Genomic DNA, 27,637 nt, shown 5'->3' with positions numbered 1-27,637 from the left:
GGCTGGGAGTCAGGGACTGGCCATACCCTGAGGGGAGCTGCCCTCAAACACTGTCCCTCCTGGGAGTATCCGGATGGGGATGGGATTCAAACAGACAAAAAACACTGTCCCAGAGCTTTCTCACACACTCAGCTGGACAGTGACCCCAGGATCCCGCCAGGGCAATGGGGTAGGAGTGGAGGATGGTAGAGAGCAAGGTGATACCTCTCAAGCTGCAGCTTATAAGACCCAGAGTCATGGTCATGCAGTTACCTGCAAACCACCTCCAGGTACCAGCACAATCCCTTCCCCACCCCTGCTCCTATGTGACCTCTCCTATCTGTTAAAGATCCTTCTCACGGTGATTTTTAGTGTAAGCAAGTTGGGGAGGGGGCCCAGTGGAAAGGCTGGGAATGTAGAGAGCAAGGAGAAAGGGGGATAGGGTTTGGATAGAGGTTGTGGGATCAGGTCCTGGCAGAAAAGGAGGGCTGGGGAGATCCAAACCGACCTGGAAGCTGACCCCTTGGCCTGATGGTCCTGCAGTTACTACAACACCATGTCTGTGCTGCTGTGCCTGGGTATCACGGCCCTTGTCTGCCTCTCAGTCACCATGTTCAGCTTCCAGACCAAGGTCAGATCTGGGGCCTGTGGGCAGTGACCCCGGGCTGAGGCTGGGGTGGGGTGGGGGCTCCAAGCTTGGACTAGGGCTGGGAAGAGGTAAAGAGGTGAGCTGGGTCTAGGGAGGCCACCTGGGGAGGGCAGGGAGGAGCACCGGGTTCTGGGGCTGAGCACAGGACCCCAGACTGCTGTCTAGGCCTCAGCCCCTGGCCAGCACACTGCCTGATTGGGGCCCTTAGAAATGCCAAGCTGCTCTATGCGGGCCTACCGGGCCGGCAGCTGACACCTTCCTGTCCCCGCAGTTTGACTTCACTTCCTGCCAGGGTGTGCTCTTCGTGCTGCTTATGACTCTCTTCTTCAGTGGGCTCATTCTCGCCATTCTCCTGCCCTTCCAATATGTGAGTCTCCAGAACCACCACCCCACCCCCACTGCCGTGGGCCCCTGGGGAGGGAGGGAGTGGGCCTGCTGGGTGTGGGTGCTCTTCCCTTCTACATCCTCCAGGAAGGCCCAGAGCCAAAGCCCCACAGCCATTAATCCAGTCTGGCCCCTCATGGCACCTGCCACAGGCGTGTTGGCTGTGTGGGCAGCCAGAGAGCTAAGCAAACAAGGTGGCTTTTCTTGGCAGGTCTGGGCACCTGCCCAGCTCCACAAGCCACATCCGGCTTCACCTTTCCCATCCTCCCCTCTCGGTGGAGGTGAGGCTGAGGGAGGGCAGGGGGCATTTAAGCCCCGGGCAGAGGAGGGAGTACTCCACAGGATCAACCTCCTAGGGCTTTTGGGGGACCAGCCAAGGCCAGAGGGCAGAAACTGGTGGGAGGTGGGGCTGTGGGGCTCAGCATACCCCTGCCTATTAGAGTGGCGACAGGCCCACCAAATCTCAGCTCTTAGACATGTCTACCCTGCCCTGGGGAAATCTGATGATGACTGCCCTGTTTCAGTGACCCATTCCAGGAGCCCCAGGTCACTGCAGATGGGGATAGGGACAGATTGGGAATATCACAGGAAGGGCTTGAGGTTTGAGCCCTGGGGAACTCAGGAGGGAGCTATTGGACCCCTGCTGGGGGCTCAGTGGGCAGGGCAGTGGTCCCTCAGCTCACACCCCACCCCACTCTTAGCCATGTTTGGCACGTGCTCCCCCATCACCCCTTTTCTGTGGGGCTGGGAGTAGCATTCCTCACCCCTCCTCTGCCCCATCCTGCCCAGCCTCAGGGTATTTGGCTCCCAGTCCAGGACATCAGGATTTGTACTGGCATTTCTTTGGCTCTTCCCAGGATCCTGTTGACTAAGGGAGGGGCCGGAGCTGGCCTGGGGGCCCTCTGTGTAGCTACGATAGGGAGGTGGCTACAGGAAGGGGCTCCCAGAGCTTCAAAGAACCCTTTGTTGACCCAGATCAGGCTCATGGGACTCCTGGGTTTCCAGGAATCTTCTGGCGGTGTACCTTGTGGAGGGCTTGGCTGATGTGGCACCTCCTGCAGAGCTTGCAGACACAGCCGGGTGGCCCTGAGACCTGGGGGTGGGGAGCAGAGGAGGGGAAGGGGTGCTGCTTCAGCCTCTGCAGGCAATCCCATTGTGCACAGCTGGCAGGGACCGCAGACGGCCTCCTACCCACCTCTGAGTTCAAGTCTTTGTCCCCTTTCATCCGAACCCCTTGCCCCCATAGGTTGGGCCAAGGAGCTCCCCGACAGAGGGACAGATAGACCCTCTATCAGACAGGGATGAGCACACACCAAGAGGTGGGAGCAGCACCCCCATCAGAACAAGGCTGGGAGGATGGCAGCCCCAGTGGGATATGTCATCCTCGTCTGCCTAAGCCTGAGGCTGTGTGTTGAGGGAAGAAGCTCCTGGGTAGGTTGGGAGCTTTGGGAGCTACCCTGCCAGCCCCTTCATGATCTCTGTTATCTTGGGGCTACCCCACGCACCATGAACACACAAAGGCTCAAGGACCCCATTGGGTCCTGGAGCTTCTTAGGGACAGCTGGGGAGGCCTGGATGGTGAGAGAGAGGCCTGATGGGGAGGGAGTCCTATCCTACATCCTCTACTCTCTGGACTGAGCCCTCCTCCCCGCCCCTTTGCCCCGCCACCCTGTCTCTCCATCTCTAAGTCCACTTTGCCTCTGCCTCACAGGTCCCCTGGCTCCATGCAGTGTACGCAGTGCTGGGTGCAGGCGTGTTTACATTGGTGAGTGTGGCCTGGCTCCCTGAGGGCTCTGCCTTCTTAGTCTTCTGATTGTCTCCCCAGGCCCCTCCATCATCCTTGTCTTCCTTACAGTCCTCCTCCCTGGACCCTTCCAAAGCACCTGTTTTCAGGGCTGGGCTCAGTTCTGTGTCCAAGGAATTACATCTGGTCTCTAAGACAAACCAGCAGAGCTGCTCAGGGGGAGGTGAAGGTCGTTACAGCAGGACTGAAGCTTTAGACTGAGGCAGAGCTGGGCAAGAGGAAGCCATCCCTCCTGGGAAGGTCAGCACTGCTTGTAGGGGTGGGGGAGTAGAGGTGTCCTGGCCACATGGACCAAGTAAGTAGTTGCTCTCCTAGGGATAATCTGGGAAGGCTTCTTGGAGCAAGGGAACTTCCAAGCCCCCTGTGAGAGACACAGTGTTAGATTGAGCTTGTTCTTTGTTGTTCTCAGGCTTGGGAACTGAGAGTTGATGACAATAATTATGATGAAAGTAACAATAATAGCTAATATTTAATGAGCACTTGCTTTTCCTCAAGCAAACTCTCCACGTGCATTTAATCCTCACCATAAGTCTACAACCTAGCTTCTATTGTTACCATTGGGTCCCTAGACGGTGCACACAATTAAGTCCTTAGCTACTAACTGAAAGGTTGGCGATTCAAACCTACTCAGAGGCACCTTGGAAGAAAGGCCTGGCGATCTGCTTCAGAAAGTTCACAGCCATGAAAACCCTGTGGAGCACAGTTCTACTCTGCACACATGGGGTCACCAGGAGTCAGAATCGACTTGATAGCAACTGGTGTGGGTACTGATATCATCAAGTTTCAATAAGGAAGCTGAAGCTCAGAAACATTCAATCACTTGCCCAAGGTCATACAGCATCCTAGGAAGTGATGGGGCCAAATTAGGAACCTGGACAGTCTGGCTCCCAAGCCCCACTTGGGATCTGAGGACAGTTGTGGAGGGGGATGGGTAGACTGGAAGCAGATGCCCAGAGGACTGGGAACACTTGCCTGGAGCAGCCCAACCCAGGCCCTTTGCTCAGGTGGGCTCCAAATGTGTGAACATGGTGGTGCTCAGGATCCATCTAGGTGAGCAGGCCCAGGGCGATGTCATCTTCTTGGGGAGGGGGGTCCCAAGGTAAGCATGCATTGCTAGTGGGGACAGTAACAAGACTCTATTCTCCCTCATTGGAACATTCAGCTGAACTCAGTCTGATCAGAGTTCCAGCTTAATCACAGGCTCCAGAGACTTGTGGGTGACCGGTTGGAGGTGCAGAGTGGGGAAAAGGTGGGGTCAGAACTGTGAGCAAAGATTTGAGTGTTTTGGATAGGGATCAAGCCAGAAGTGGGAGTATGGTAGGTCCATTCATTCATCTTCTCCACAGGTCTTTACTGAGCACCTACTATGAGTGAGGTGTGGGCTGTGGCAGGGGCGCCAGAGTGTGGCTCCTAGGGGCAGTAAATATTGGTGGGATGAATAAATAGTTCCAGGCTCAGAACGTCAGGGCTTGAAGGGACTAAAAAGGGATCATCTACTGAAACTCCAAGCACCTCCTTTTACAGACGACAGCACTGAACCCTAGAGAAGTTGAGTGATTTGTCCAAGGTTTCTCAGTAGGGTGATGGCAAATCAACCAAGTGTGGCTTTGGTCAAGACTAGGGTGACCAGCTCATCCCAATTTACCTGGAAATTTCCTGGTTTTAGCCCTGCAAGTCCCACTCCCTAGGGAAACCCTAAATCCTGGGCAAATAGGGATGGTTGATAACCCTGAGGTACTAACTTCTCTGGCTCCTGGGCTAAAGCTTTTTCCTGCAGGCAACACCTTCAAGAGAAGTTTCTATTTTAAGGACAGGGTGGGCAATCAGGCTAGGAGGGAAGAGGGTCTCAGAGAGGAGCATGTGCCCAGGGACAGAAGACTGGTCAAACCAGGGAAAATGAGGCTGCAGGAGGGTGGGAGGAGGTGAGCATCAGTGAAGGGCCTGGAATTAGCTTCACACAGATCAGGTCTCAGCAATTGTGTGAGGTCTGGAGGGAGGCTATGCATACAAATGGGGCTGGATGAACAGTAATCCCTTAAATTTGTTTAATAGTCCCTTGCATTATTAGGATAATAAAAATAATCCCAACCGTCTGTTCCACCCGTCACATCTTACAAAGCACTTTCACACCTATTGCCTCATTGAATCTCCACCACAAGCCAGGGAGGGAGGCAGAGCTGATGTTGTACAACTTGCTTTCTACATTGGAAGCCCTGGGGCTTATGGGGCTGGCTCAGAGCCCCACTGCCAGTAAGGGGCATATTTAGGACCAGGACCCAGGTGTTTTGTGCCCAGCCTGGGGCTATTGCCAGCATCCCTATGATCTTCCCTCCAACAGGACAATTTTTATTGGTTTGGCATTGGGGCAAGGCTGGGGAGCAATTCTCCCTCTCTCCTGTGTCATCAGTATTTCCTTCTCTGCTGGATTATTCCCATCAGCACAGAAAAATGCTCTGATTTCTCCCATCTGAAAAAAAAATGCACAAAACACTGTTGACCCACCCCCCTCACCTTCTGCCCCCTTCGTAGCAAACCTCCTTAGAAGAGAATCTATACTTATTTTTTCCAATTTGTTTCCTCCCTCTCTCCCTCCCTCCTTTCCCTCCTTCTAGTTCCTCTCCTTCCATTCTCTCTTGAACTCTCTTAAAAACGATTTCATCAAGGTTACCAGTGGCCTCCATGTTGCTAAACCCAGCAGTCAATTCTCAGTCCTCCTCTTACCTGGCCCTCAGCAGCATTTGATAAAATCGATCATCCCCACCACCCCCACCCGAAGCATTGTCTGCACTTGGGTTTCAGGCCACCATACTCCCTTGGTTTTCCTCTTGCCTCACTGATCACAAGGCTCATTTCCCATACCTCTAAACAGTGGAGGACCCTAGGATCACTATGAGTTAGAATCGACTCCACAGCAACAAGTTAGGTTTTTGGTTTGAGGGTCACCGGACTCCTCTTCTTCAGCTCACTCCCTATGGGGTCTCAGTCAGTGCCTTAGTCATCTAGTGTTGCTATAACAGAAATACCACAAGTGGATGGCTTTAACAAAGAAGTTTATTCTCTCACAGTCCAGTAGGCTAGAAGTCCACATTCAGGGCACCGGCTCCAGGGGAAGGCTTTCTCTCTTTGTTGGCTCTGGAGGAAATTCCTTGTCATCAGTCTTGCCTTTGTCTGGGAGCATCTCAGCGCAAGAACCTCAGGTCCAAAGGACGCGCTCTGCTCCCAGCACTGCTTTCTTGGTGGTATGAGGTGCCCATGTCTCTCTGCTCGCTTCTCTCTTTTATATCTCAAAAGAGATTGGCTTAAGACACTACCTAATCTTGTAGACCTCATCAGTATAACTGTCACTAATCCATTTTATTACATTATAGTGATAGGATTTACAACGCATAGGGAAATCACATCAGAAGATAAAATGGTAGATAATCATATAATCATACAAGGGAATCATGACCTAGCCAAGTTGACAGATATTTTGGGGGGGCACAGTTCAATCCATGACAGTCAGTCTCCTAGATGTGAATACCATCTTTTATGCTGTTGATTCTAAAATTTAAATCTCTAGCCCAGATCTCTCCTTGAATTCCAGACTAGAATTTCCAGTTTGCCTAGTCAGTATCCCCACTTGGAAATCTAACAGGCACCCCAGATTTAACATGTACAAAACTAGCCCCTGCTCTCTTCCTAAACACCTGCTCCTCCCATAGCCTTCCTCATCTTTGAGAATGGCAATTTCATCCTTCCAGTCATTCAGACCAAATGCCTTGGTGACATCCTCAACCTCTCCATCTCTCACACCCCACATCTGGCTCCACCTTCTCTCCAGAATCTCACCACTTCTCTCCACCTTCATAGCTAGTCTGGCCCAAGTCATTATCAGCTCCTGCCTGGGTTGCTGCAATGGCCTCCTACCAGTGCTGCCCTCACACTCGCTCTCCGCCACAGTCTATTTCCATAGCACTTCTCATCCCTTGATATACCATGTATTTTTCTGATTTATTTGTTGTTGGTCTCCCTCCAGCAGAATTTAAGTTCCTTGAGGGTAGGGATTTTTGTCTGGTTTGTTTATTGCTGCGTCCCTGGTGCTAGAACAGTGCCTGGCACACAGTAGGTGCCCATAGATGTTTGCTGAATGAGTGGATGCCTGAGAGATGTGGTGAGGGGCAGTGCCAGGCCGAGAGAGGTGCTGTCAGAGCGAAGGCAAGAAAGCATCAGCTGCACAGTTGACTTCAGCGCTACGCCAGTCAATGTTCCGTGAGTCACCAGGGAGGAGGAACCACAGAGCCTAATTAGCCGCTAAGATCTCCTTACCAGATCAGTACACCAAATGCTCTTGGCTGGGATCAACCTGCAGCTTATGTAAACGATGGTTAGGAGCATATTCAGTGAATCTCCCAGCTCCAGCCCCTGGCCACCTTCATTTTCACTGGGAGGGAATACATGTGGCAGGTCCCCTGGATCCCGTGGGGTAGGGGAAAGTTGAGAAGGGGGTGGCTGGACTGACCTCCCACCTCTTCCCTCAGGCTGTCTCTGAGACAGGTGGGCAGAGGCTCTCGGAGGCCCAGTGACACATGAATTAAGGTCCCTATGCCCTGCTATTAACCCCAACTCAGAAGGCCCTAAACCACCTCCGACCTGCTTCCAGCATCAGTTCTGTCCTGTGGAATCACGTGGTCCCCTAGCTCCAGCCCATCCCGAGAACAAGAGCCCCATGCTCCCTGCTCAATCCATTCTCCCATACTAGTTTGGGGGATTCTCAGTAAGGGGGACTTTCAGCACTGCAGCTAGGCAGGGATTACAAATGCATTCTGCATGGCCTGAGAAAGGGATAAGGGGAAGCGTCAGAGGAGGCTCCAAGCCCCCAGGGGCACCACCCCCCAAAACCCCCACCAGCTGGGCGTCGGAGGGGCTATAAGAACCAAATGGTTTTCTCTCCTGGAAACCTCAGCTCCTCCCCTGACAGACTCTGCCATCTTTGAGGACAGGCCCCCTAGCGGGACTGAGCTGAGATTTGGGGGCCAAAACAGCTAAAGCTTCTTAGGGCCCTGGCCCAGCCTTGGGGGACAGGCACCTCCTAGGCCTCACCCATGTCTAGCCCTAGTACGTTCTCAGGAGGCCCTGGGTTTCCGGTCCCACCCATGCCCCACTGGGATCAGAACCCAGATGCTAGTGGAAGTGGATGAGTCAGCAGGAAGGTGCTGGCCTCAGAGTGGCTTCACCCTCTTCTTCCCTCCCAGGTGGTCTCCTTAGGCGTTTTTTTTTTTTTTTTTTTTGTAGAAGCTCCTAGAAAGGCAGACAGGGGAGCATGAGGTCTGGGCTAGGCTGGGGTGATGGGGCAGGGTAGAGGGGCTGGGGCAGGGAAAGAGAGAGGCAGCAGGACCAAAGGCCTGGCCAGCTGGTTTCTAGCTTCAACTGAGCCTCCAGTGCCCACATGACTTTGGGCCAGTTGCTGAACCTCGGAGTTGGTCCTACTTTGGGGAAACTAAGGCCTCCAAGCCAGGTAAATCAGGACGCCAAGTGCCAGAGAGCTAGGGAAGAAACTAGGCATAAGCATAGGACTTTTATTTAGAAATAGGTGAAGGGCTTAAGAGGAGCACAACTCTCCCCTCACTGCCCAGCCTGGCCAGTTTGGGGACCTTAGGAGACACGGACAGTTGATAAGCAGGGGAGAAATATCACAGTCACTGCAGTTTAAGGAGGATCAGCCAGAAGCTGTGTGGACAGGGCACAGGCTGGGAGACAGGAAGCCACTGTAGCGTCCCAGAATCAGGGGCCGGGTAGCAGGGAGAACATGTGTGGTTAGTACTGGATGGTTCAGGGCTGATGGCATTTGGGCGAGTGAAACTTGTGTAGAAAGACACTTTGTAGAGGTGCTGGGCCTCCGAGGCAGAGTGTTGACTCCTGACCCTGGCAGGGGCACACAGCCATCTGCCCTCAGTCTCTAGTAGGGTTCTCAGGGAGTGTGCGCTGAGGCCCAGAAAGCGGTGTTGGCAGCAGAGCTAGGGTAAAAGCCCACTTGTCCTCTCAGCCTAGCCTTCTTCCTGCTCTGTCTCCCTGTTCATTTCACAAACTGGAAATGGAAGTCCCGAGGGGCCCTTCAGATTGCTTCCCCTACAGCAGGAGGCCCAACCTTCTGGCACCCCTAAGGCTAGGCTCGCAGCGGGGTCTTCTGTCCAGCGCCAACAGGGAATCAGTGTTTCACCAACACACGACCATCCTGCCAAACTCATATAACATCTGGGGAATTTGGAAAAAAATTCCAGTCTCCCCCCACCCCACCCTCACCATTTAGCACCCTTGGTTTTCCAGTGGGGGTCATGAACATATGCCCTACCTTCTTCACAATTATGGACACACTTTGAAAGTAAAAATGGCCACACAAATACAATACATTTTATTTTATATTTACCTTTATTTCATTAAGAGTTTAGAGGCTGTTTGTCTCCATGGTTTACATGAGCCTGAGAGATCTGTCTGCTGAGAACCTCCTCTATTCTGCCACCCTCCCCCACTAAAACAGCCCTAACATCATCCTACCTGAGGTTTAGCCTGAACCCTCTGGAAGTTCAGCCTGAACCCTCTGGAAACCCCCCAGGGTTGGGCTGATTGACCAGCAATTGCTCCTTCAGGGGAAAATGTATGCTGTCCCCCTCCCAAGCCTCACCTCTGTCTCACTCCCTGAGGAATCCTCAGGAACCAACGCCCTGCTCAAATCCGAAGTTGACAACAACCCAACCCAGAGAAGGTGAAGGAAGGCCTCTCCTTCCTCCACCCCCCCCCAAAAAAAAAAAATCAGGGTAGGGGGAGTGGGGGACTGAAGGCAGGAGCAGGGCAAGAGGAGCATCCACACTGGTATGCAGGGGTAGGGCAGGGAGGGAGGGGAAGAAACACTGCTCTCACATCCAGGATGGTGATTCTCCACGGCAGAACCAGGAAGAGACGCCATCAGACAGGCTGGAGGAGTGTGTGAAGTGGGTGAAGCTCCCTAGGTAGCTGGGTGCACTCCACCTGAACTAGATTCAAGATCTAGCTCATCCTCTTACCACTGTATGACCACGAGCAAATTATTGAACCTCTCTGTGCCTCATCTTTAAAATGGGGCTAATATTACCTGTCTCAGAAGGCTACTGTAGTGATTAATGAAGATAATATGTGAAGGGGGGTGGGAAGAAACTTAGCCTAGCACTTGGTACATGGTAGTTTCTCAATAGATTGTCACTTTTACCCTTATTGTGAATGTTGACCTAGTAATTTAGAACACCAGATTTTGGAGCCAGGGCACCTAGATTCAAATCCTATCTCTGCCACATTCTGTGTAGACTGATCAACTTTACATAATCGCTCTATGCTTTAGTTTTCTTATGTAAAATGGAGATAATAATAATACCCACCTTATAGGTCATTGTGCCTTTTAAATGAATTAATATATGTAAAACATTTCGAACAGTGCCTGGCACATAATCAGTGACCAATAAGCATTACCTATTAGTAGTAATGGAGCCCCTGGGTAGTGTAAACAGTTAACATGCTCAACTGCTAACCAAAAGGCTGGAGGTTCAAGTCTACCCAGAGGCACCTCAGAAGAAAGTCCTGGCAATCTACTTCTAAAATATCAGCCATTGAAAACCTCGTGGAGCACAGTTGTACTCTGACACAGGGGGTCACCTCCGTGGCAACTGGGATTTTCTGTTACTAGTAGTAAGTTACCTAAGGTCAGAGCCAAAATTTGAACCCAGTTCAGTGTGACTCCCCAGTCTCTGTTCTTACACATTGTGTTAAAACACATGCCCTTCTACAGCCACACCTGGGCTGTTGCATACACACTCACATATACTACTCTCTTTCATTCGGGGCCAGGGTTTCTGGCTCATATACCTGCTAGACACTGTTCCTTCTGAGACCTCCTTGAGGTTCCCTCCAGGGCCCAGGCCTGCATGCAGATGTTGTCTGTGCTGTTTCCATTTTTGACTCTCAGGTCAAGGGAGAGGACAGAAGTATCTTCTATTGGCACCCGCCAAGAAATGGACCCCAGGTGTCAACCTCCACTCCCCTGCTTCATCGTGCTTTCCTGTGTCCCGCCCTAGGGCACAAGGATTTAAGGCTGGTAGTCTCTTTGCAAAGAATCCCCAAAGCCCAGGTTCACCCTCCAGCTCCAAAAATGGTGGCAGGTCCTGGTGGGCTCAGGGTTCCCTGTAACCCCCACAAGAATCCTATGTTGCTGTTGGCCAGAAGCTCCGTTAGCTTCCCGTCCCACCTCCTTCACTCTTCTAACACACACACCACCACTATCATAACCAAGTACACACCACACCTATACACATACACATACACACACACCACACACACCCCCCACCATCATAACCAAGCACACACCACACCTACACACACACCACACACCACCACCACCACAACCAAGCATACACCACACCACACACACACCACACACACACCACCACCACCATAACCAAGCATACACCACACCTACACACACGCCACACACACCACCACCACCACCATAACCAAGCCCACACCACACCTACACACACACCACACATACATCTACACACACATACACACTGCTACCACACACACAAAGCACACACCACCACCACCATGACCAAGCACACACCACACCTACGAACACACCACACCTACACACACACACACTGCCACCACGACACACAAAGCACATACCACCCACAAAGTACAGACGACATCTACACACACACTTAAAGCAGTGTCACCTGGTGGAAAGAGACTGGGATTTGGAGTCAGAAGACTGGAGCTGTTCTCCTGGCTGTGTCAGGTGGGCCAGTTCCTGTATGGGCTGCACCTCAGTCTCCTCAGCCACCTGATGGAGGTGAGAATGCAGCCCCTGCAGAGGCTTGTGATGAAGATGAAACGACAGTGTTCACGAGGCAGTTCTTCCATGTTATTCCTACCTCTTCTTTTTTTATTTTTAATTACATAATATGTGAATACTTTTTTTCATTAGAAAAAAATCTTAATGCAAATAAAGCAAAAGTGGTTTTGACCATGCCCCTCATTGCCCTCCCCAGAGGTAACTGCTGTGGTCACTTGAGTGTCTGTCCTTCCAGGCCTTTTTATACGCATTTTTCTAGGTATTTGCTATGTACGCTCCTATGATGGATACAGTTTTGTTTTGTGAGGCTTGTTTGTTAACATAAATGGCATCGTATGATACAGATTTTCTGCAACTCGCTTTTGTTCATAATAGCGTACACTGGAGATGTCTCCACCTCCATGCAATCCAGTTGGCAGGGTTTGGGGCTGTCTGCAGTGCTTCACTGTTAGAACTAGCGCTGCGGTGAGCAGCTGTGGACGTGCTGCTCTGTGCCCTCACACTGGCATTTCTCTAGGACGCTCATGGCCCACATGCTATTTTTAATGCTGATTCAGCACACTGCAACCTCAGCTTTTTATACTCAGTGCCCATCTGTCAGTGACCCTGAGCTGGCCTTTCCGTGGCATGGCTCTTCCTACACCCTCAGTCTTGCCCTCTGGGACCACATTCAGGGAGGACAGCAGACTGGTCTCAGCAGGGCCAGGCCAGTGTGTAGCCAGGGGGTACCTGGCCAGCTGGGTGGACCAGGAAGGTCTGCCTTTGGCTCCTCTGCCCTCCACGCCTGCCCCTCCTTCCCACAAGCCTGCCCCACCCACCCCTGTCTCTACCAGGACAGGAGACCGGGGATCTGGTTGCAGCACTAGAGAAGCAGCCATTAGCAAGCCATGACCTGCTCTGAGACACCTTACCTCACTGCAAAGTCATGATAATAATACCCTCTTCTGGGGCAAATTGATAGAATAAGAAAATATTAGCACGTGAAAACCAAAACAACCCCAAACCTGTTGCTGTTAAGTCGATTCAGGCTCATGATGACCCCATGTGTTACAGCATAGAACTGCTCCATATGGTTTTCCAGGCTGTAATCTTTACAGAAGCAGACCAGCAGGCCTTTCTTCTTCAGCACTGCTGGGTGGGTTTGAACTGACAACCTTTCAGATAGCAGCTGAGCACTAACCGTTTGCACCACCGGGAGATCTATGTATGAAAGAACTATTTAGTTATTTGTATCCTGGTCCTACTCTTACCTGTTGTCCCAATCCCACATGCTCTTCCTGCCAGGTCCTGTATTCAGCTGGCTGCTAACTAAAGTACCTGCTGTCCCTTTAAGGCATTGGCAGTCAACGCAGTCATTAGCTCTCAACTAAGATCTTTTTTTAAAAAATGTGCTTTAAGTGAAAGTTTACAAATCAAGTCAGTCTCTCACATATAGACTTATATACACCTTACTACATACTCCCATTTACTCTCCCCCTAATGAGTCAGCCTGCTCCCTCCTTCCAGTCTCTCCTTTCGTGACCATTTTGCCAGTTTCCAACCCTCTCCACCCTCCCATCTCCCCTCCAGACAGGAGATGCCAACACAGTCTCAAGTGTCCACCTGATACAAGTAGCTCACTCTTCATCAGCATCTCTCTCCAACCCATTGTCCAGTCCCTTCCATGTCTGATGAGTTGTCTTCGGGAATGGTTCCTGTCCTGGGCCAACAGAAGGTTTGGGGACTATGATTGCTGGGATTCTTCTAGTCTCAGTCAGACAATTAAGTCTGGTCTTTTTATGAGAATTTGGAGTCTGCATCCCACTGTTCTCCTGCTCCCTCAGGGGTTCTCTGTTGTGCTCCCTGTCAGGGCAGTCATCGGTTGTGGCCGGGCACCATCTAGTTCTTCTGGTCTCAGGATGATGTAAGTCTCTAGTTCATGTGGCCCTTTCTGTCTCTTGGGCTCATAATTATAAGATCTTTTTTTTTATATAATTTATTTTTGTCATTGAGAATAAAAACCCAGTGCCATGGAGTCGATTCCGACTAATAGCGACCCTATACGACAGAGTAGAACTGCCCAACAGAGTCTCCAGAATATACACAGCAAAACATACATCAGTTGGACAGTTTCTATGTGTACAATGCAGTGATATTAATTACATTCTTCAACTTGTGCAACCATTCTCACCTTCCTTTTCTGAGTTGTTCTTCCCCCATCAATGTAAACTCACTGCACCCTAAGGTTCCCATCTCATCTTCCAAGTTGCTGTTGTCAGTTTGATCCCATATATGTAGTTCTTAAAAGAGCAACATTCTCAAGGCAGACATTCATTACTAGTTAAGCTAAACTACTGTTTGGTTTTAAGACTTCAGGAGGTATTTTTGGCTTGAGGTTTGAAGATTATCTCAGGGCAGTAGTTTCAGGAGTTCATCTAGCCTCCATGGCTCTAGAAAATCTGGTTTCCATGAGAATTTGAAATTCAGCTCTGCATTTTCCCCTTTTTGATCAGGATTCTCCTATAGAATCTTTGATCAAAATGTCTGGTCTCAAGGCAAAGGAGTTATCACCTAAGATCTTAACTGATTGCTAAGATGCTAATTATAGCCAAAATGTCTGCTCTCAACCAAGATGCGAGTTAACAATGGAGTCAGAATCAACTAGACTGGACGGCACTGGGACCATCACCCAAGGGGATTATCAGCAGATTACTCTCCCCTGGAGTGCATCTCCATAATAATGCCTTTTGCCCTCATTCAGCTGTCAGCTCTGTGAGGGCAAATTCCCTGGAACATAGTAGGTGCCCAACAAATGTTGTTGGGAATAAATGAATGGAAGGCCTTCAGCTGACTCACAAACATGAGGTTACAGTGATGCATGGTGCCAGGAGGTGGGGTTGAAATTTGGGGCAGGCCATCCCAGATAGTACCATGTAGATAAGCATCTGTGGCTATAGGCCAAGGGCAAGAGCAGAAATCAGTTCATTTCTTTTCTCTCCAAGAGAAAAATCAGCTGGCTGCTCTGGGAGGCCTCCTGGGCAGGTACTCCTTGGAGGGGCCACTTCCAGGCCCAGTCAGGCTCAAGCCTTTTAGGTTGAGAGATTCAATTTCATTAGCTCACCCAGGGGTGACGAGGCTCTGGGAAATCAACCAAGCAAGCTACTGATTGATAAGCCAGATCGGCAATTTATTAACTTACACTGGCAGCTGTGACGGCTAAGCAGCCCGTATCATTGAGTCACCCCTCTGCTTGCTCCTTGCTACAGAAGGAAAATTTACTTAGGAAGCCGAATCCAACTTAGAAGGGGCAGAATAGAATAGAGCAAAACATTACTGAGGAATAAAAACAGTTGATGCCATGTACACTGAGTTAACCCTCAAAACCACACCATGGGTGGGCATTTTCACCAACCCATTTTGTAGATGAGGACACTGAGGTCTAGTGGCTGGCCCAGCTGCTCAGCAATAGAGCCAGCACTCAAACCCAGGCTTTGTGACTCAAGTCCCATGTTCTCATGTGCCCTCCCCTCAACACAGCTGAGCTTAGAGAGTCTGACACACCCCGTGCACAGCCCCCAGCCCTGACTGTGGCTCCCTTTTCTGGTTTCCCTTAGACCCAGATCCTGCTGCTAGGGCCACACAGCTTCCCGTAGTAACACCTCTGCCTCCCTGGTGAGATGCAGGAGACGCCTGAGTCCCATCAGCAGTTCCCCAGAGGGCACCTCTCTTCTGCAGATGATAACAATAAAACCACATTAATAGCCACCATTCATTAAGGGCTTGCCATGTGTCAGGCACCATGCCAGGCGCTTTGTCGGCATTATCTCACTCTCAAAACAACCTGTGAGGCATACACTGTTATCTCTCGTTTACAGATACAGACTCACAGGTTTAGAGAGGTTAAGTTCCTTCAAAAAAAAAAAAACAAAAACCGGGGTCATATGCTACAGAGTAGAGGAGCTGAGACCGGAATGCAATTTGATTTCAAGTCCATACTCATAATTGCCCCTACCGCCACCATACCTTAGGGGGTGACATGTTTTAAAGTTCCACATGGTGGAGTCTCTGGCCTCCTGTGTGTGGGGGCTCTGGCACTGAGGCAATGATTCTCCCAGGCTTCCATGGGGCTGCATCCAAAGCAACTCCACGGAGTCCGGACCCCAGAAATCAAGGAATTGGTGGCTGGGATGAAGAAAAGGGAGCTGAGTGTGCCTCTAACTTGCAGGGTGAATTAAGTACAAGCTTTTTTTTTTTTTCAAGGTCAGGCCCAGCCTCCCTCTCCCTCTATTTCTTCCCCATTTCTGGTCCTGCCACACTGAGCTTCTTGGATCTTTACCTCATATCCCTCAGGCCTCCAGTCTTTACTAGGCCTTCTCAGTCTACCAAACTCCTACTAATCCTTCAAGCACCAGGTAAAATGGCACCTCTCCTGGAACACCTTCCTCCTACACAATCAGTAGCTCCCTTCTCCACAGCCCTTATACCACTATTAAAGCATTTACCCAGTTTTACTATAATTATGTTTAAGTATCCCACACTCTGGTGGCACGGTGGTTAAGCGCTTGGCTGCTAACTGAAAGGTCAGCCCACCAGCCACTCTACAGGAGAAAGATGTGGCAGTCTGCTTCCATAAAGAAATCCTATGGGGTAGTTCTACTCTATCCTATAGGGTTGCTAGGAGTCGGAATTGACTTCACAGCAATGGGTTTTAGTGGACATCATGCTTGGTGAAGTAGAGGGTCGGCGGAAAAAAGGAAGAACCTCAACGAGATGGATTGACACAGTGGCTGCAACAATGGGCTCAAACACAGCAATGATTGTGAGGATGGCGCAGGACCAGGTGGTGTTTCGTTCTGTTGTACGTGGGGTCGATGTGAGTTGGAAGCAACTCGATGGCACCTAACAACACAACAACAAGCTCTGTTTTGTGTTCCTCATTGTCTACTCAGCTCTCAGCAAGTACCTGGCACACAGCTGTGGTTCTCTATATATGTACTGTATAAAGAACGAGTTTCAGAGGACCCAAGAAGCACAGGTCTTTCACACACAAGTGAAGGAAGAGCTGGGCACAGCCCAGTTAACAAGAATGTGGATTGATTTAAAGAATTCCAACCCTGTGTGGACCAATGGTTCATAACCTTTGAGACACTGGTGAACTTCCAGCTTCTCTCCCCAGAAAAGTGCACCATGCCTGCTACTTTCACAGGCTTCTTCAAGGGGTCTTTGTTCCCCCAGGGTTGGACTCTACAGGAAAGCTGTGTGGGATGGGTGGGAGTCCATGCAGACAGTGGCAAGGACTAGTAGGAGGTGGCAGAGAGGAGCTGTCTCGGAGGGAATAACTGTTCATAGTCCATTAGACGGAGAAGGTGCCCTAGGGGAGAGCCTGTGACCTGGAGGGAACCCATTAACTCTGTGTGCTGCCTTTGCTGCCCATAAGCCACAGAGCAAAATGGTTAAGTGTAGGAGCTCTGGAGCCAGTCTGCTTGGGTTCAAATCCTCCTTTGCCACTTCCTAGCTGTATAACCTTGGGCAAGTTACTTAATATTTCTGGGCCTCCATTTCTTTTTTTTTTTGGATTGTACCTTAGGTGAAAGTTTACAGCTCAAGTTAATTTCTTGTATGAAAATTTATACACATATTTTTATGCGATACTATTTGCAATCCCTATAATGTGACAGCATACTCCCCCTTTCCACCCCGAGTTTCCCATGTCCATTCATCCAACTTCTGTCTCTTTCTGCTTTCTCATCCTGCCTCCAGACAGGAGTTGCCTATTTAGTCTCGTGTATCAACTTGAACTAAGAAGCACACTCTTCAGGAGCATTATTTTATGTTTTATAGTCCAGTCTAATCTTTGTCTGAAGAGTGGGCTTCAGGAATAGTTTTAGTTCTGGGTTAACAAAGCCTCCGGGAACCATGTCTTCTGGGGTTCCTACAGTCTCAATCAGATCAAGTCTGGTTTGTTTTACATGAATCTGAGTTCTGCTCTCCTGCTCTGTCAGAGACTCTCTGTTGTGTTCCCTGTCAGGGCAGTCATTGGTAGTAGTTCCTCTGGTCTTAGGCTGATGGAGTCTCTGGTTTATGTGGCCCTTTTGTCTCTTGGGCTAATATTTTTCTTGTGTCTTTGGTTCTTCCTTTGGTTCCTCATTCTCCTTTGCTCCAGGGAGGTTGGGACCAATTGATGCATCTTAGATGGCTGCTCGAAAGCTTTTAAGACCTCTGGGCCCCCATTTCCTCTAGGGATAATAGAATCCATACTTGATAGGGATGTTATTAGGACTAAAAGGGCGAATGCATGCAAAGCCCCTGGACCAGTGGCAGATAACAAACACTCAGCCCATACTCCCCACTGCTCAAAGCTCTCATTTATCCTCGAAGAGCAGGGCCTTGAGGGAATGACAGGAAGGTTCCATCCTCCAAGAAGCCATCCCTCACTTTCTTGGGTCAGGTCCCTTGTTATCAGCCCAGTGCCACTTGGCGCCACTCCTCACACTTACCGTTACTTCCCCACTAGACTGTAAGCTCTGTGAGGGCAGAGATCTTGTCTGTCTTGCTCACTACTGTATCTTCGTGCCTGGCACATAGTAGGTGCTCAGTAAATGGGTGTCAAATTGAATTAGGGAGGGAAGGTGTTGGGACAGTTCCAGGTTACATCTGTCACAGGAGGGTCACTGAGTAGCCAGAAAGCAGGTGGTAACAAAATTGGGGGTGGGCCTGGGTGGGGAAGCTGGACCCCCTTTGCCGGTGTCACAGCAACCAGGCTTTCTGACTTCTCTCTCTCTCTTCCCCAGTTCCTGGCATTTGACACCCAATTGCTGATGGGCAACCGCCGCCACTCGCTGAGCCCCGAGGAGTACATTTTTGGAGCCCTCAACATTTACCTAGACATTATCTATATCTTCACCTTCTTCCTGCAGATTTTTGGCACCAACAGGGATTGAGGAGCCCTCCCCACCCCCGCCTTCCTCCAGAGAATGCCCCTTTCCTGGTCCTCTGACCCTCCTCCTGCTCCTGCAAGTCCAGATACAAAACTAGCTGCCAGCCCAGCCCGAGACCAGAGCTCACTCCCTGCAGCCCACCCCTTATCTGCACCCTGAAGCTTGTACATATGCCATCGGGGGCCAGGTCACATCAGCCCCGCCCCCCAATTACATCTCCCAATCTGGGACTGTCGAGACTGGTGACTTGCTGCCATCTGCTCCTCTGGGTTTGAGGACCCGAGGGTGAGTGGGAGGAGCCCAGCAGAACCCTAGATGTAGGAAAGAGACCCCAGGAGTCTGGCTGAGACCTCCACCCCCACCAAGATTCCTCCTAAGGCTGCCTTGGGGCAAACTGTTGCATGTCCAATTTACCTCCTCCCTTTGTCCCTGCTAGGTCAGGCACTGACACTTTGTAAGGAGGAGGGGAATGGCTGGAAGAAGAGGGGAGGGTGCTCTGTTGGGGGAGGATGTGGGGGTGTGTGGGTGGACCCAGTGGCTGCCCACCCTCTCTCATCTCTGGTGGGGGAGCAGCAGGAAGTCAGTGCCACCCGACATGGCTTACCCTCCGTGTCAGACACAGCACTGTTGGGACAGGAGGTGGGGGCAGTAGACCCTGCTCGTAAGTGTGGGCTTGCCTGGGGCCCTGAGGGAGGTGTGGGCAGCACAGCCGGCTGGGAGACCTGGGTTCTGCACTGAGGCCCATCCACCTGGGAGGCCTTGCGGTTGCAGGACTGAGACCTGCATCCTTTCACCCTCTTCTCTGGACCCCCAGGCTGCTCTCACAGGTCTGAGGCTGAGTGAGGTGTGCTTGGTCCCTAGAGGGCTGGATGTTCCTGGGGGTGGGGCCTTGCCACCGGCTGGGCCACCCCATCTAGAGGGTACCCTGCCCTGCCCACAGTCCTTGCCAAGACTGTGCTGGGCCCTTTCTGCAATCTTACTTCCTGAACCCCCACCCCCACCTGCTGCCATTTGCTGGCTTATCCCCTGCCAGGCCTCCTGAGGCCTCAACTGGCAGTGCCCACATTCCTGCCCCCAGCTTTCCTGGCCACTGGGCCCAGAGTCCCTAACCCCCTTGACTCCTTATCTCTTCATCTCCCAGTTTGGAAGCTGACCAGCTGATGTTAACAGCCAGGGCCAATCCCTCCAGCTGGTCCCATGTGATGAGGCTGGGGTTCCTTATCAGCCTCCAGGCGGCTGGGATCTCAGGTAGGGTGTGCGTCAGCCACCCAACCCTCCACGGGCGCCAACGGGGAGGGAACCAGGGGCCATGCCGTGCCTGGGAGGAGCGTGCAGCCAGCACGTGCAGCCGGCTCTGAGCCAGTGGAAATTTACTGGGTGGAGACAAGGAAGCTTCCGGTGGATACCATGACCTCCCACGGCCTCTCCCTCAGGGCTATCCTCTCACCTCCCTATGCTGGGGGCTCTTTGCCCCTGGGGAGGGTGACTAGGTATGTTATTTGTCTGTTCCCTGCCCCACCCCTCCCCGTCTGTCCTATTTCTGGCTTTCAAGAAATATTGCTGAAGCACTTGAAGTTTTGTTCCATACTGGGTATTTGCGGAGAGAAGGAACATAGATGGGGGTGGGGCGGGAAGGAACTATGAGATCAAGGCAAGGATGAGCACGGTGGGCTGCCCACTGGATGCTGGTCTAAATTAACCCATTACAGCAATCCTGGAGTCAGCCCTCTGTGTATGCTTGTTGCAGAGGAGAAAACTGAGGAGCTCAGGTTTGGTAACAAGTCCAAGGTCAATACCAGCTAATCATCTGGGACTCAGACCCACAGCTGCCTGACTCAAAAGACAGGCCTCTTGACCCCCAGAAGAGATAGGGCTGGAATGAGCTGCTTGGGAGCCTGGAGAGCTGGGGGGTTAGGCCTAGGGTCTCTGAGGATTTGTCCCCAGTGCCACCCCTGGCCTCCCACCTCTCCCTCCCCAGGTTTTGCACTCTGAAGTTTCCACCCTCTGGACATAGGCTCTTTGGGTGGGACATAGGCTTCTTGTGATTGTTATGTGCTGACTTATAGCGACCCTACAGGACAGGGTAGAACTGCCCCATAGGGTTTCCAAGGAGTGGGTGGTGGATTCAAATTGCCGACCTTTTGGTTAGCAGCCCAGCTCTTAACCATTGCACCACCAGGGCTCTAGGAGGCAGGTTTTCTGGTTTCTGATTCCCATTCTCGCTGGCTGCAGGCGCATGGTATTAGGCAAATGTCTCTCACTATTTGTGATTCTGTTTTCCTGTCAGTGAGGTGGAAGACTATGGCCAGAGTGGAAGTGGGGGGAGGAGGGGGCAACACACTTCTTTCCACTGACTTCTTTGCCCAGTTGCCACCTCTCCTCTGAGGCCTCCTTTGTTCCCCCTCATCCCTGGCCCCAGTTCTCAAGGGGTTACCTCTCCCTGCCCTGCTACTCCCAGCCTGGGCCCTGGTCATTCATCCCAGAATCCACTTCTCCAAGTCTGCCTCTTCCGGGGATACTTTATACAGAAACTGGGGATTGAGAAGCTTATCCGAGGCTGAACTCCAAAAGCCTGGGGGAGGGGGCAATCCCTTGGCAATAAACAATTAGACCAGAGCTCTGATCCCGGCCATCTGAAAGAGGGCTCCTTTGCAGCGATGGGAAGGCCAGCAGAGTCTGTTAAAGATATGCTGGGTCCAGAAAGGGGTCCAGGGCACCCCTCAGCTGGCAGCAGAGCCAAGGCTCCTGCGTCCCACCTCCAGTGCAGGAAGTGAGAAGGCACAGAAACACATGAATGGGTCTTGGAAGGAGGAAGGGTGGAGGAACAGGAATGCAGGGTCATGAGAAACTGAAGCTGGGCAGGTACCACAGGCTATAGGGGAGGAGGGGAGTTAGCTGGCCTCTCACATTTTTGGCAGGGGTGGTACTGGGCCTGGGAAGTGGTAGGTTGGATTTTAAGCTAGAGGCAGCCAGGAATTTGACCATCTTTGATGTGAGGCTGGTGGTCTCCTGTTGAGGGGGAGACAGATGAGTTCCTCTCCTAGGGGCTGTAGATTAGGGGCTGAGGAGGCACGTGGAAGTCCCTGAATTCCCCCTATTAATTCCCGGGCACATGTGTGGCTCCTTCTGTATCATCTGGGGGAAACTCCAAGAATCCTGTTCTTCTGTCCCCTGCTCTTCCTCTCACAGGAGTCGAGGACAGACACCCTCGTTCCAAAAGCCTCTACCCCTCTCCTTCCCTGGACCTCCTGGGGCAAGTCCCAGGTGTCTGTCAGTTTTCAAGGGTGGGTTGAGATTTTGCACAAGCACTTTGCTGCCCCCCTCTGGCTATTTCAGGAAAAGCAGGGCCTGTTCCTGTGGGAGAGAAACTGAGAGGTGGATGGCCCAGGAGTTGGGGACCGGATGTGGCCGCCAGCTTTTTCTTTCCCAATTCTTCTCTGACTTTCCCAGACAGCTCTGCTCATCAGCCACTGGCTGTTCCATTTGGTCGAACGATTGTTGCATCCCCTGACACTGTTTACTTTGTGGGCTGCTCAGAACTACCCTGCTGCAACGTTCCCTCCCAAGCTGCTCTCCTGAGGGCCTGAGAGCAGAGATATACCACCAGGGACAGGTCTTGTCTGCCATACCCCCAGTTAAAACTTCTCTTGTTCTGGTCTCAGCTCCCACAAGGTTCCCAGGGTTCTGTGTCTGTCCCCTTCCTTGGCCTCACCTCCAGGGGTCTGTGGCTGCCTGGAGATAAGAATAAAAGTAATTATGACACCTGAGCCATTTCCTGTGCCTTCTTTTGCTCGTCACTGGGTAAACTTCCGATGGTTCATGCAGTCTGTATGTGCGCAGTTTAACTCTTGAGTCACTGTCAAGGTTTCACACCAGAACTGCTGGTCTCAGTGTAGGTAATTAAATCTCCACATTTGTTTTTATGTGGGGAAAAAAAAAAGTGATCCTCCTGCTAAATGAGCGCTTTACATAGGCTCTTAGGATCCCAGAGTTGGAAGGAACTCCCAGAGCTTATACCTGTGACACCCTGCTACAGGCTCCTCCTGGACAGGGGACTCCCCACCTTCCATGGACGCCTGTTCTTTTGTTGACCGTTAGAAGATTCCTCCTTATTTGAAGCCAAGATCCATTTCCCTGGAAGGAAAATTTGTGGTTGTGCCTGGACAGATCCTCAAGAGCAGCAGCGTAAGGGTCACCTCTCCTATGAAGCTCTTCTCAGTCCTTCCCCCCAGGTGTCCTGGCCAGCCCCTCCACAGACCCCCCTTTGCCCTGTACCACTCTGGCTGCATTTTAACTACTCCTGCTACTGCTGCTGCTTTTTTTTTTTTTTTAATTGTGCTTTAAGTGAAAGTTTACAAATCAAGTCAGTCTCTCACACAAAAACTTAATACACACCTTGCTACACACTCCCAATTGCTCCCCCCTTAATGAGACAGCCTGCTCTCTCCCTCCACTCTCTTTTCATGTCCATTTCACCAGCTTCTAAACCCCTCCACCCTCTCATCTCCCCTCCAGGCAGGAGATGCCAACAGTCTCAAGTGTCCACCTAATCCAAGATCCTTCTGCTGCTTTTGTAAGACTTGAACTCCTTGAAGGCAGGAACTGTGCCTCCTTCACCCTTAAATTCACAGGACTTATGGCACATAGTCTCAATAAACAGCTTTTGAATGAATGGAGGAATGAAAGAATGAGTCTATTCCAATCCTTTCGTTTTAACCCATTGCCGTCAAGTCAGTTCTGACTCATAGACTCTATAGGACAGAGTAGAACTGTCCCATAGTTTCCAAGGCTGTAATCTTTAAGGGAAAAGACTGCCACATCTTTATCCCGTGGAGTGGCTAGTGGGTTCAAACCACTGACCTTCAGGTTAGCAGCCGAGCACTTAGCCATTGTGCCACCAGGGTTCCTTCCTTTCATTTTACCTAAGAGGATACTAAGAAGCAGAAGATGCAGTTATACACGAGCTATTGACTGGGAGTGGGATCAGAGTGTACCAGGAATAATGATGACCTGGGGAGACATTCCCTGTGGGAGACTTAGGGCTGGGGAGGCAGTGTGGGAGGGTGACACCATCACACCGGGGCAGTGGGAGACATTCTCCTCACCTCTGAGAAGGTTTTGGTATAAATTCAGCTGGAGCAGGGAGAGGAGCTAGAGCAATAGTTAGGGGACTCTGAAGAGAGAATAAGTGACATTTATTAAGCATGTACAAAACCTAGGTCCCTGGGTGGCGCAAACGGTTTACACTCCACTACTAACCTAAAGGTTGGCAGTTCGAACTTACCCAGTGGCACTGCAGAAGAAAGGCCTGGCGATCTGCTTCTGTAAAGATTACAGCCAAGAAAACCCTACGGGGCAGCTCTACTCTGTAACACACGCAGTCGCATGGCAATCGACTGGATGGAACAAGTGTACAAGGCACTTTCACAGGCACTGAGAGACAGAAGGAGAAAACACCAACCATGTCGCAGAAGAGAAAACATGCACAGCAGCTCGAGCCTGCTTAGCTGAGAATCCCAAGTAAATGCTCATGAATGTAGTCCCTATGAAGAAGGGAGTGCTAGGAGAATATGCAACAGTGGAAAAGGGGAATCCTCTGCATCAGGGCTTGAAGAGTGGGAAAGGCCGAAGGGCAGGAACTGGTGGAAAGGAAAGCATGGGGCAGTCTCAATAGGGGTTGAGGCAGCGCTGGGCTCCCTTATCTTTCCCCCCGGCCCCCTACCTCCAACCAGCCCTTCAACCTCACCATGACTCTCTTCTCCCAAGTACATCAGTATTAGTTTCCTAGGGGTTCTGTAACAAATTACCACAAACTGGGTGGTTTAAAACAACAGAAATTTATTCTCTCACATTTGGGGAATCCAGAAGCCTGAGGTTAAGGTGTTGGCAGGGTTGGTTTCTTTTGGAGGCTCTGTGGGAGAATCCATTCCATGCTTCCCTCCCTGCCAGCAATCCTTGGCGTTTCTTGGCTTGTGGCTGCCCTCCAGTCTCAGCCTCCGTCTTCACAGAGCATTTTCCTCTGTGTCTCTGTATCTCAAATCTCCCTCTCCTTTCTCTTATTGGATTTGCAGCTCACCTTAAATCCAGAATGATCTCAGCTCAAGATCCTTAATTTAATTACATCTGCAAAGACCCTGTTTTTAAATAGGGTCATATTCTCAGGTAAGGGGGTTAGGACTTGGGCATATCTCTTTTGGAGGGTGTTATTCAACCCACTGCACCATCCACTCCAATCTGGCAGCTACTGCCCCAAATGGTGACCATGGCATACACCCCCGACTCCTGGGATAGTCCTCTCACTGAGGCTCTTCATTCCCATTCCCAGCTCCCAAGTAGAGCTGGAGAAATTCCAGAGCTGAGCTGACCAGATCCAGCTCACAGACACCATCTGCTTTCACCCAAGTTTGGCTACTTCCAGCAAACCTGCGTCGACCCTCTCACTGATCGCACCCCCCTCCCCCACCTCCTCATCTCACAGATGGCCAAGACAGACTTCCTTCCCAGCCTACTATCCCAAACCCTCTCCAGGGTCAGGTGCCTCTCTGTTCTGTCTGGAAAACCCTGTCAAAAGGAATGAGCCTCACCCTGTCTCTCACTAGCTCTATTCCCCTTTGTTAGCTCCTTTTCCTCCAGAGCCATTATGTAAGAAGTCCAGCTGCCCTGAGGCCACCACACTCAGGAGGCCATGTGTATACACTCTGGCCAAGAGTTCCAGCTGAGCTCAACCCTCCAGCCATGTGTACCAAGGTGGCATACATGTGAATGAAGGAGCCATCTTGGAAGTGAATTCTCTAATGTCAGCTGTTTCAGCCCTCGGCCATTTCAGCCACCCCCAGTCACCTGAGTCCTCAATGAGGCAAAAGACAAATGGAGTGTAGACAAACCATTCCCTCTGTACCCTGCCCAAATTTCTAATCCACAGAGTCTGTGAACATAATCAAATGGCTATTGTTTTATGCCACTAAGTTTGAAATAGTTTGTGATGCAGCAATAGGAAACTGGAACAGAATTTGGTACCTGGACGTGAGACACTGCCATAGCAAAACTTAAAGCATATGGCATTGGTTTTGGGCCCAGGTGGTGGGTCCTGAGAGACCTCAAGGAGACTGTTATGGACAGCTGGAGGGGCCTTGAGGAGACTGTTGGTGAAGGCTTGAAGGAAAGTCAAGGAAAATGTTATTGGAAGGTAAAGGAATGGAGACCCTTATTATGTAGTAATGGTAAGTTTAGATGTTGTCTGCACTAATGTGAAAAATAGAAAAAGTAACTAATGAACTGATGGATCTTGGCTAAGATTTCCAGGCAGAAATGTTAAAAATATTCATTGGCTTATTTTAGCTTTATGTCTTAAGATACAAATGGTCAGAGAAGTGTTACAAAAGGAATTATACTGTTTTCAAGCAGAATTTGGAAGAGATGTAAAGGGTCCAGGACAGTCTTTTCAGCCAGCAAAGAATTCTCAAAGTAATAAAGTAATAAAGGACCTGAGGGCAAAGATCAAATCCAGGGCACTGTTAGGAAAGCATGGCCTCTGGGTAAAGACAAAGCCAGAATTTTGATTATGCAACCCTTTGTTATGACCTCCTAGAGCCTTTCAGACAGAAGTACACCTATGGCTCTTAAGGCTTCTAAGGATCTTAAGAATATTATCCCTTAGCAGCCTCACTAGGGGCCCAAGATAGGGAACGCCCTGTATTAAAGAGATTTATGATTATGGTTTTTGTCTAATGGAAGGATCCCCAATAAGATTCATAGAAGACCACAGAGTTTTAAAGACAATTGTATTGGTAGAAGTGCCATCAACTTGAACTGAAAGGAACAGAGACAGTATAAAATTAAAAGAGATTTTTGGACTCCTGAACATCAATGGGCAGAAAACAGGCTGAGAAAACTACTCAGCTGCAAATATGGGCTATTTTCTGTGGAAGAAAAAGGCTGACTCTGAAGGCAAAACTAAGAGGTGGAAGGGTAGAGTTAGGAGCCACAGAATATCAACCTAGGGGGCAGCAAGTTTATGTTAATGGGGGAGAAACAACTTGGAAAAGGAGGGTGAGAATGGTTGGACAACTTAAAGAATATAATCAATGTCACTGAATTATACATGTAGAAATTATCAAATTGGTGTGTGTTCTGCTGTGCATATTTTCAACAAAAAAATAAAATAACTACTTTAAAAAAAGAGAGAAAGTTGCAGAGAATCATTCCCAGGGAGTCATACTGGACCCTAATCAAGGAACTTGAAACATGCTCAGCTGGAGTTCAGAACTGCTACAAGTGACTTTGTGAGCCTCACATTTCCTCTCTTTGGAACCAGAGCATCTATTGTGATTGTCCTATCCCTGTCCCACCATTGTATGTGGTGTGTGTAGGAAGGCAGGGAAGTGACGCAGTCAGATCTGTCCTCCCTTGGCATCCATAGGGGGCATGGTTTTTTATCTCTTCTTCCCAGTCTTCACCAGCTCCTCTTCCTCCCACTAGCCCCAAAGTGCTGCCATTCTCCACCCACTGCGTCCTTTCACAGATCTTGCCTCAGACACACACTGAACCCATCTTATAAAATTCTTGAATGCAAGGTATCACTTTGGTTTGAAAGATGATGAAAAAAATGTAAGAGTCTATAAAGTAATATTTTGTACAGCAGGGTGACCTTGTGGAACTCATTATGCACCAACATTGGTACATGCTGAAAACATAAGTAGGTTCAAATAGCATTTAGAAAAAAATCACAAATGCTAAGTCCATGGTGAATAAATAGGAGAAGCCAAGGATACCTGGAGACATGTTTCCTACCCTTTCTTTGTAATAACATGTACTGTTTTTTTTCTGATTATAAAACTAATACATATACATTATAAAAGCTGGGACAATACATTCGTTTTGAAGAAGAAACAAAAGGGCAGTGAGAGAAAAAAATCAGGAAAGATTAAAAACAAACTGAGAAAAAAAATGTGTGTGGTTACACAGGTAGGTATGTATGTATACGTGCGTATAGGAAGGCAAATATGAGTACATGCATATTCATGTATAGGTGTATCTGTAGGCAT

At 50.2% G+C, this 27,637-nt stretch overlaps 1 protein-coding gene across 5 annotated transcripts in view; it reads left to right on the top strand.

Moving 5' to 3' along the window:
- FAIM2 (Fas apoptotic inhibitory molecule 2) overlaps positions 1 to 22,355 on the top strand; it is a 94,083-nt gene extending 71,728 nt beyond the window's left edge. For all 5 annotated transcript variants that reach the window (XM_049883078.1, XM_049883076.1, XM_049883075.1 and 2 more), the window contains 4 exons: positions 523 to 610; positions 900 to 995; positions 2,724 to 2,777; positions 18,447 to 22,355. In XM_049883078.1, coding sequence (XP_049739035.1) covers positions 523 to 610; positions 900 to 995; positions 2,724 to 2,777; positions 18,447 to 18,596 — 388 coding nt within the window. In that variant the 3' untranslated portion in view covers positions 18,597 to 22,355. The remainder of the gene's footprint in view (positions 1 to 522; positions 611 to 899; positions 996 to 2,723; positions 2,778 to 18,446) is intronic.
- The last annotated feature ends 5,282 nt before the right edge of the window (positions 22,356 to 27,637 follow it).

Source organism: Elephas maximus, chromosome 4, assembly GCF_024166365.1.
Source record: "Elephas maximus indicus isolate mEleMax1 chromosome 4, mEleMax1 primary haplotype, whole genome shotgun sequence".
Taxonomy (NCBI): Eukaryota; Metazoa; Chordata; class Mammalia; order Proboscidea; family Elephantidae; genus Elephas; species Elephas maximus.
This window is presented reverse-complemented; position numbering and strand designations above follow the sequence as displayed.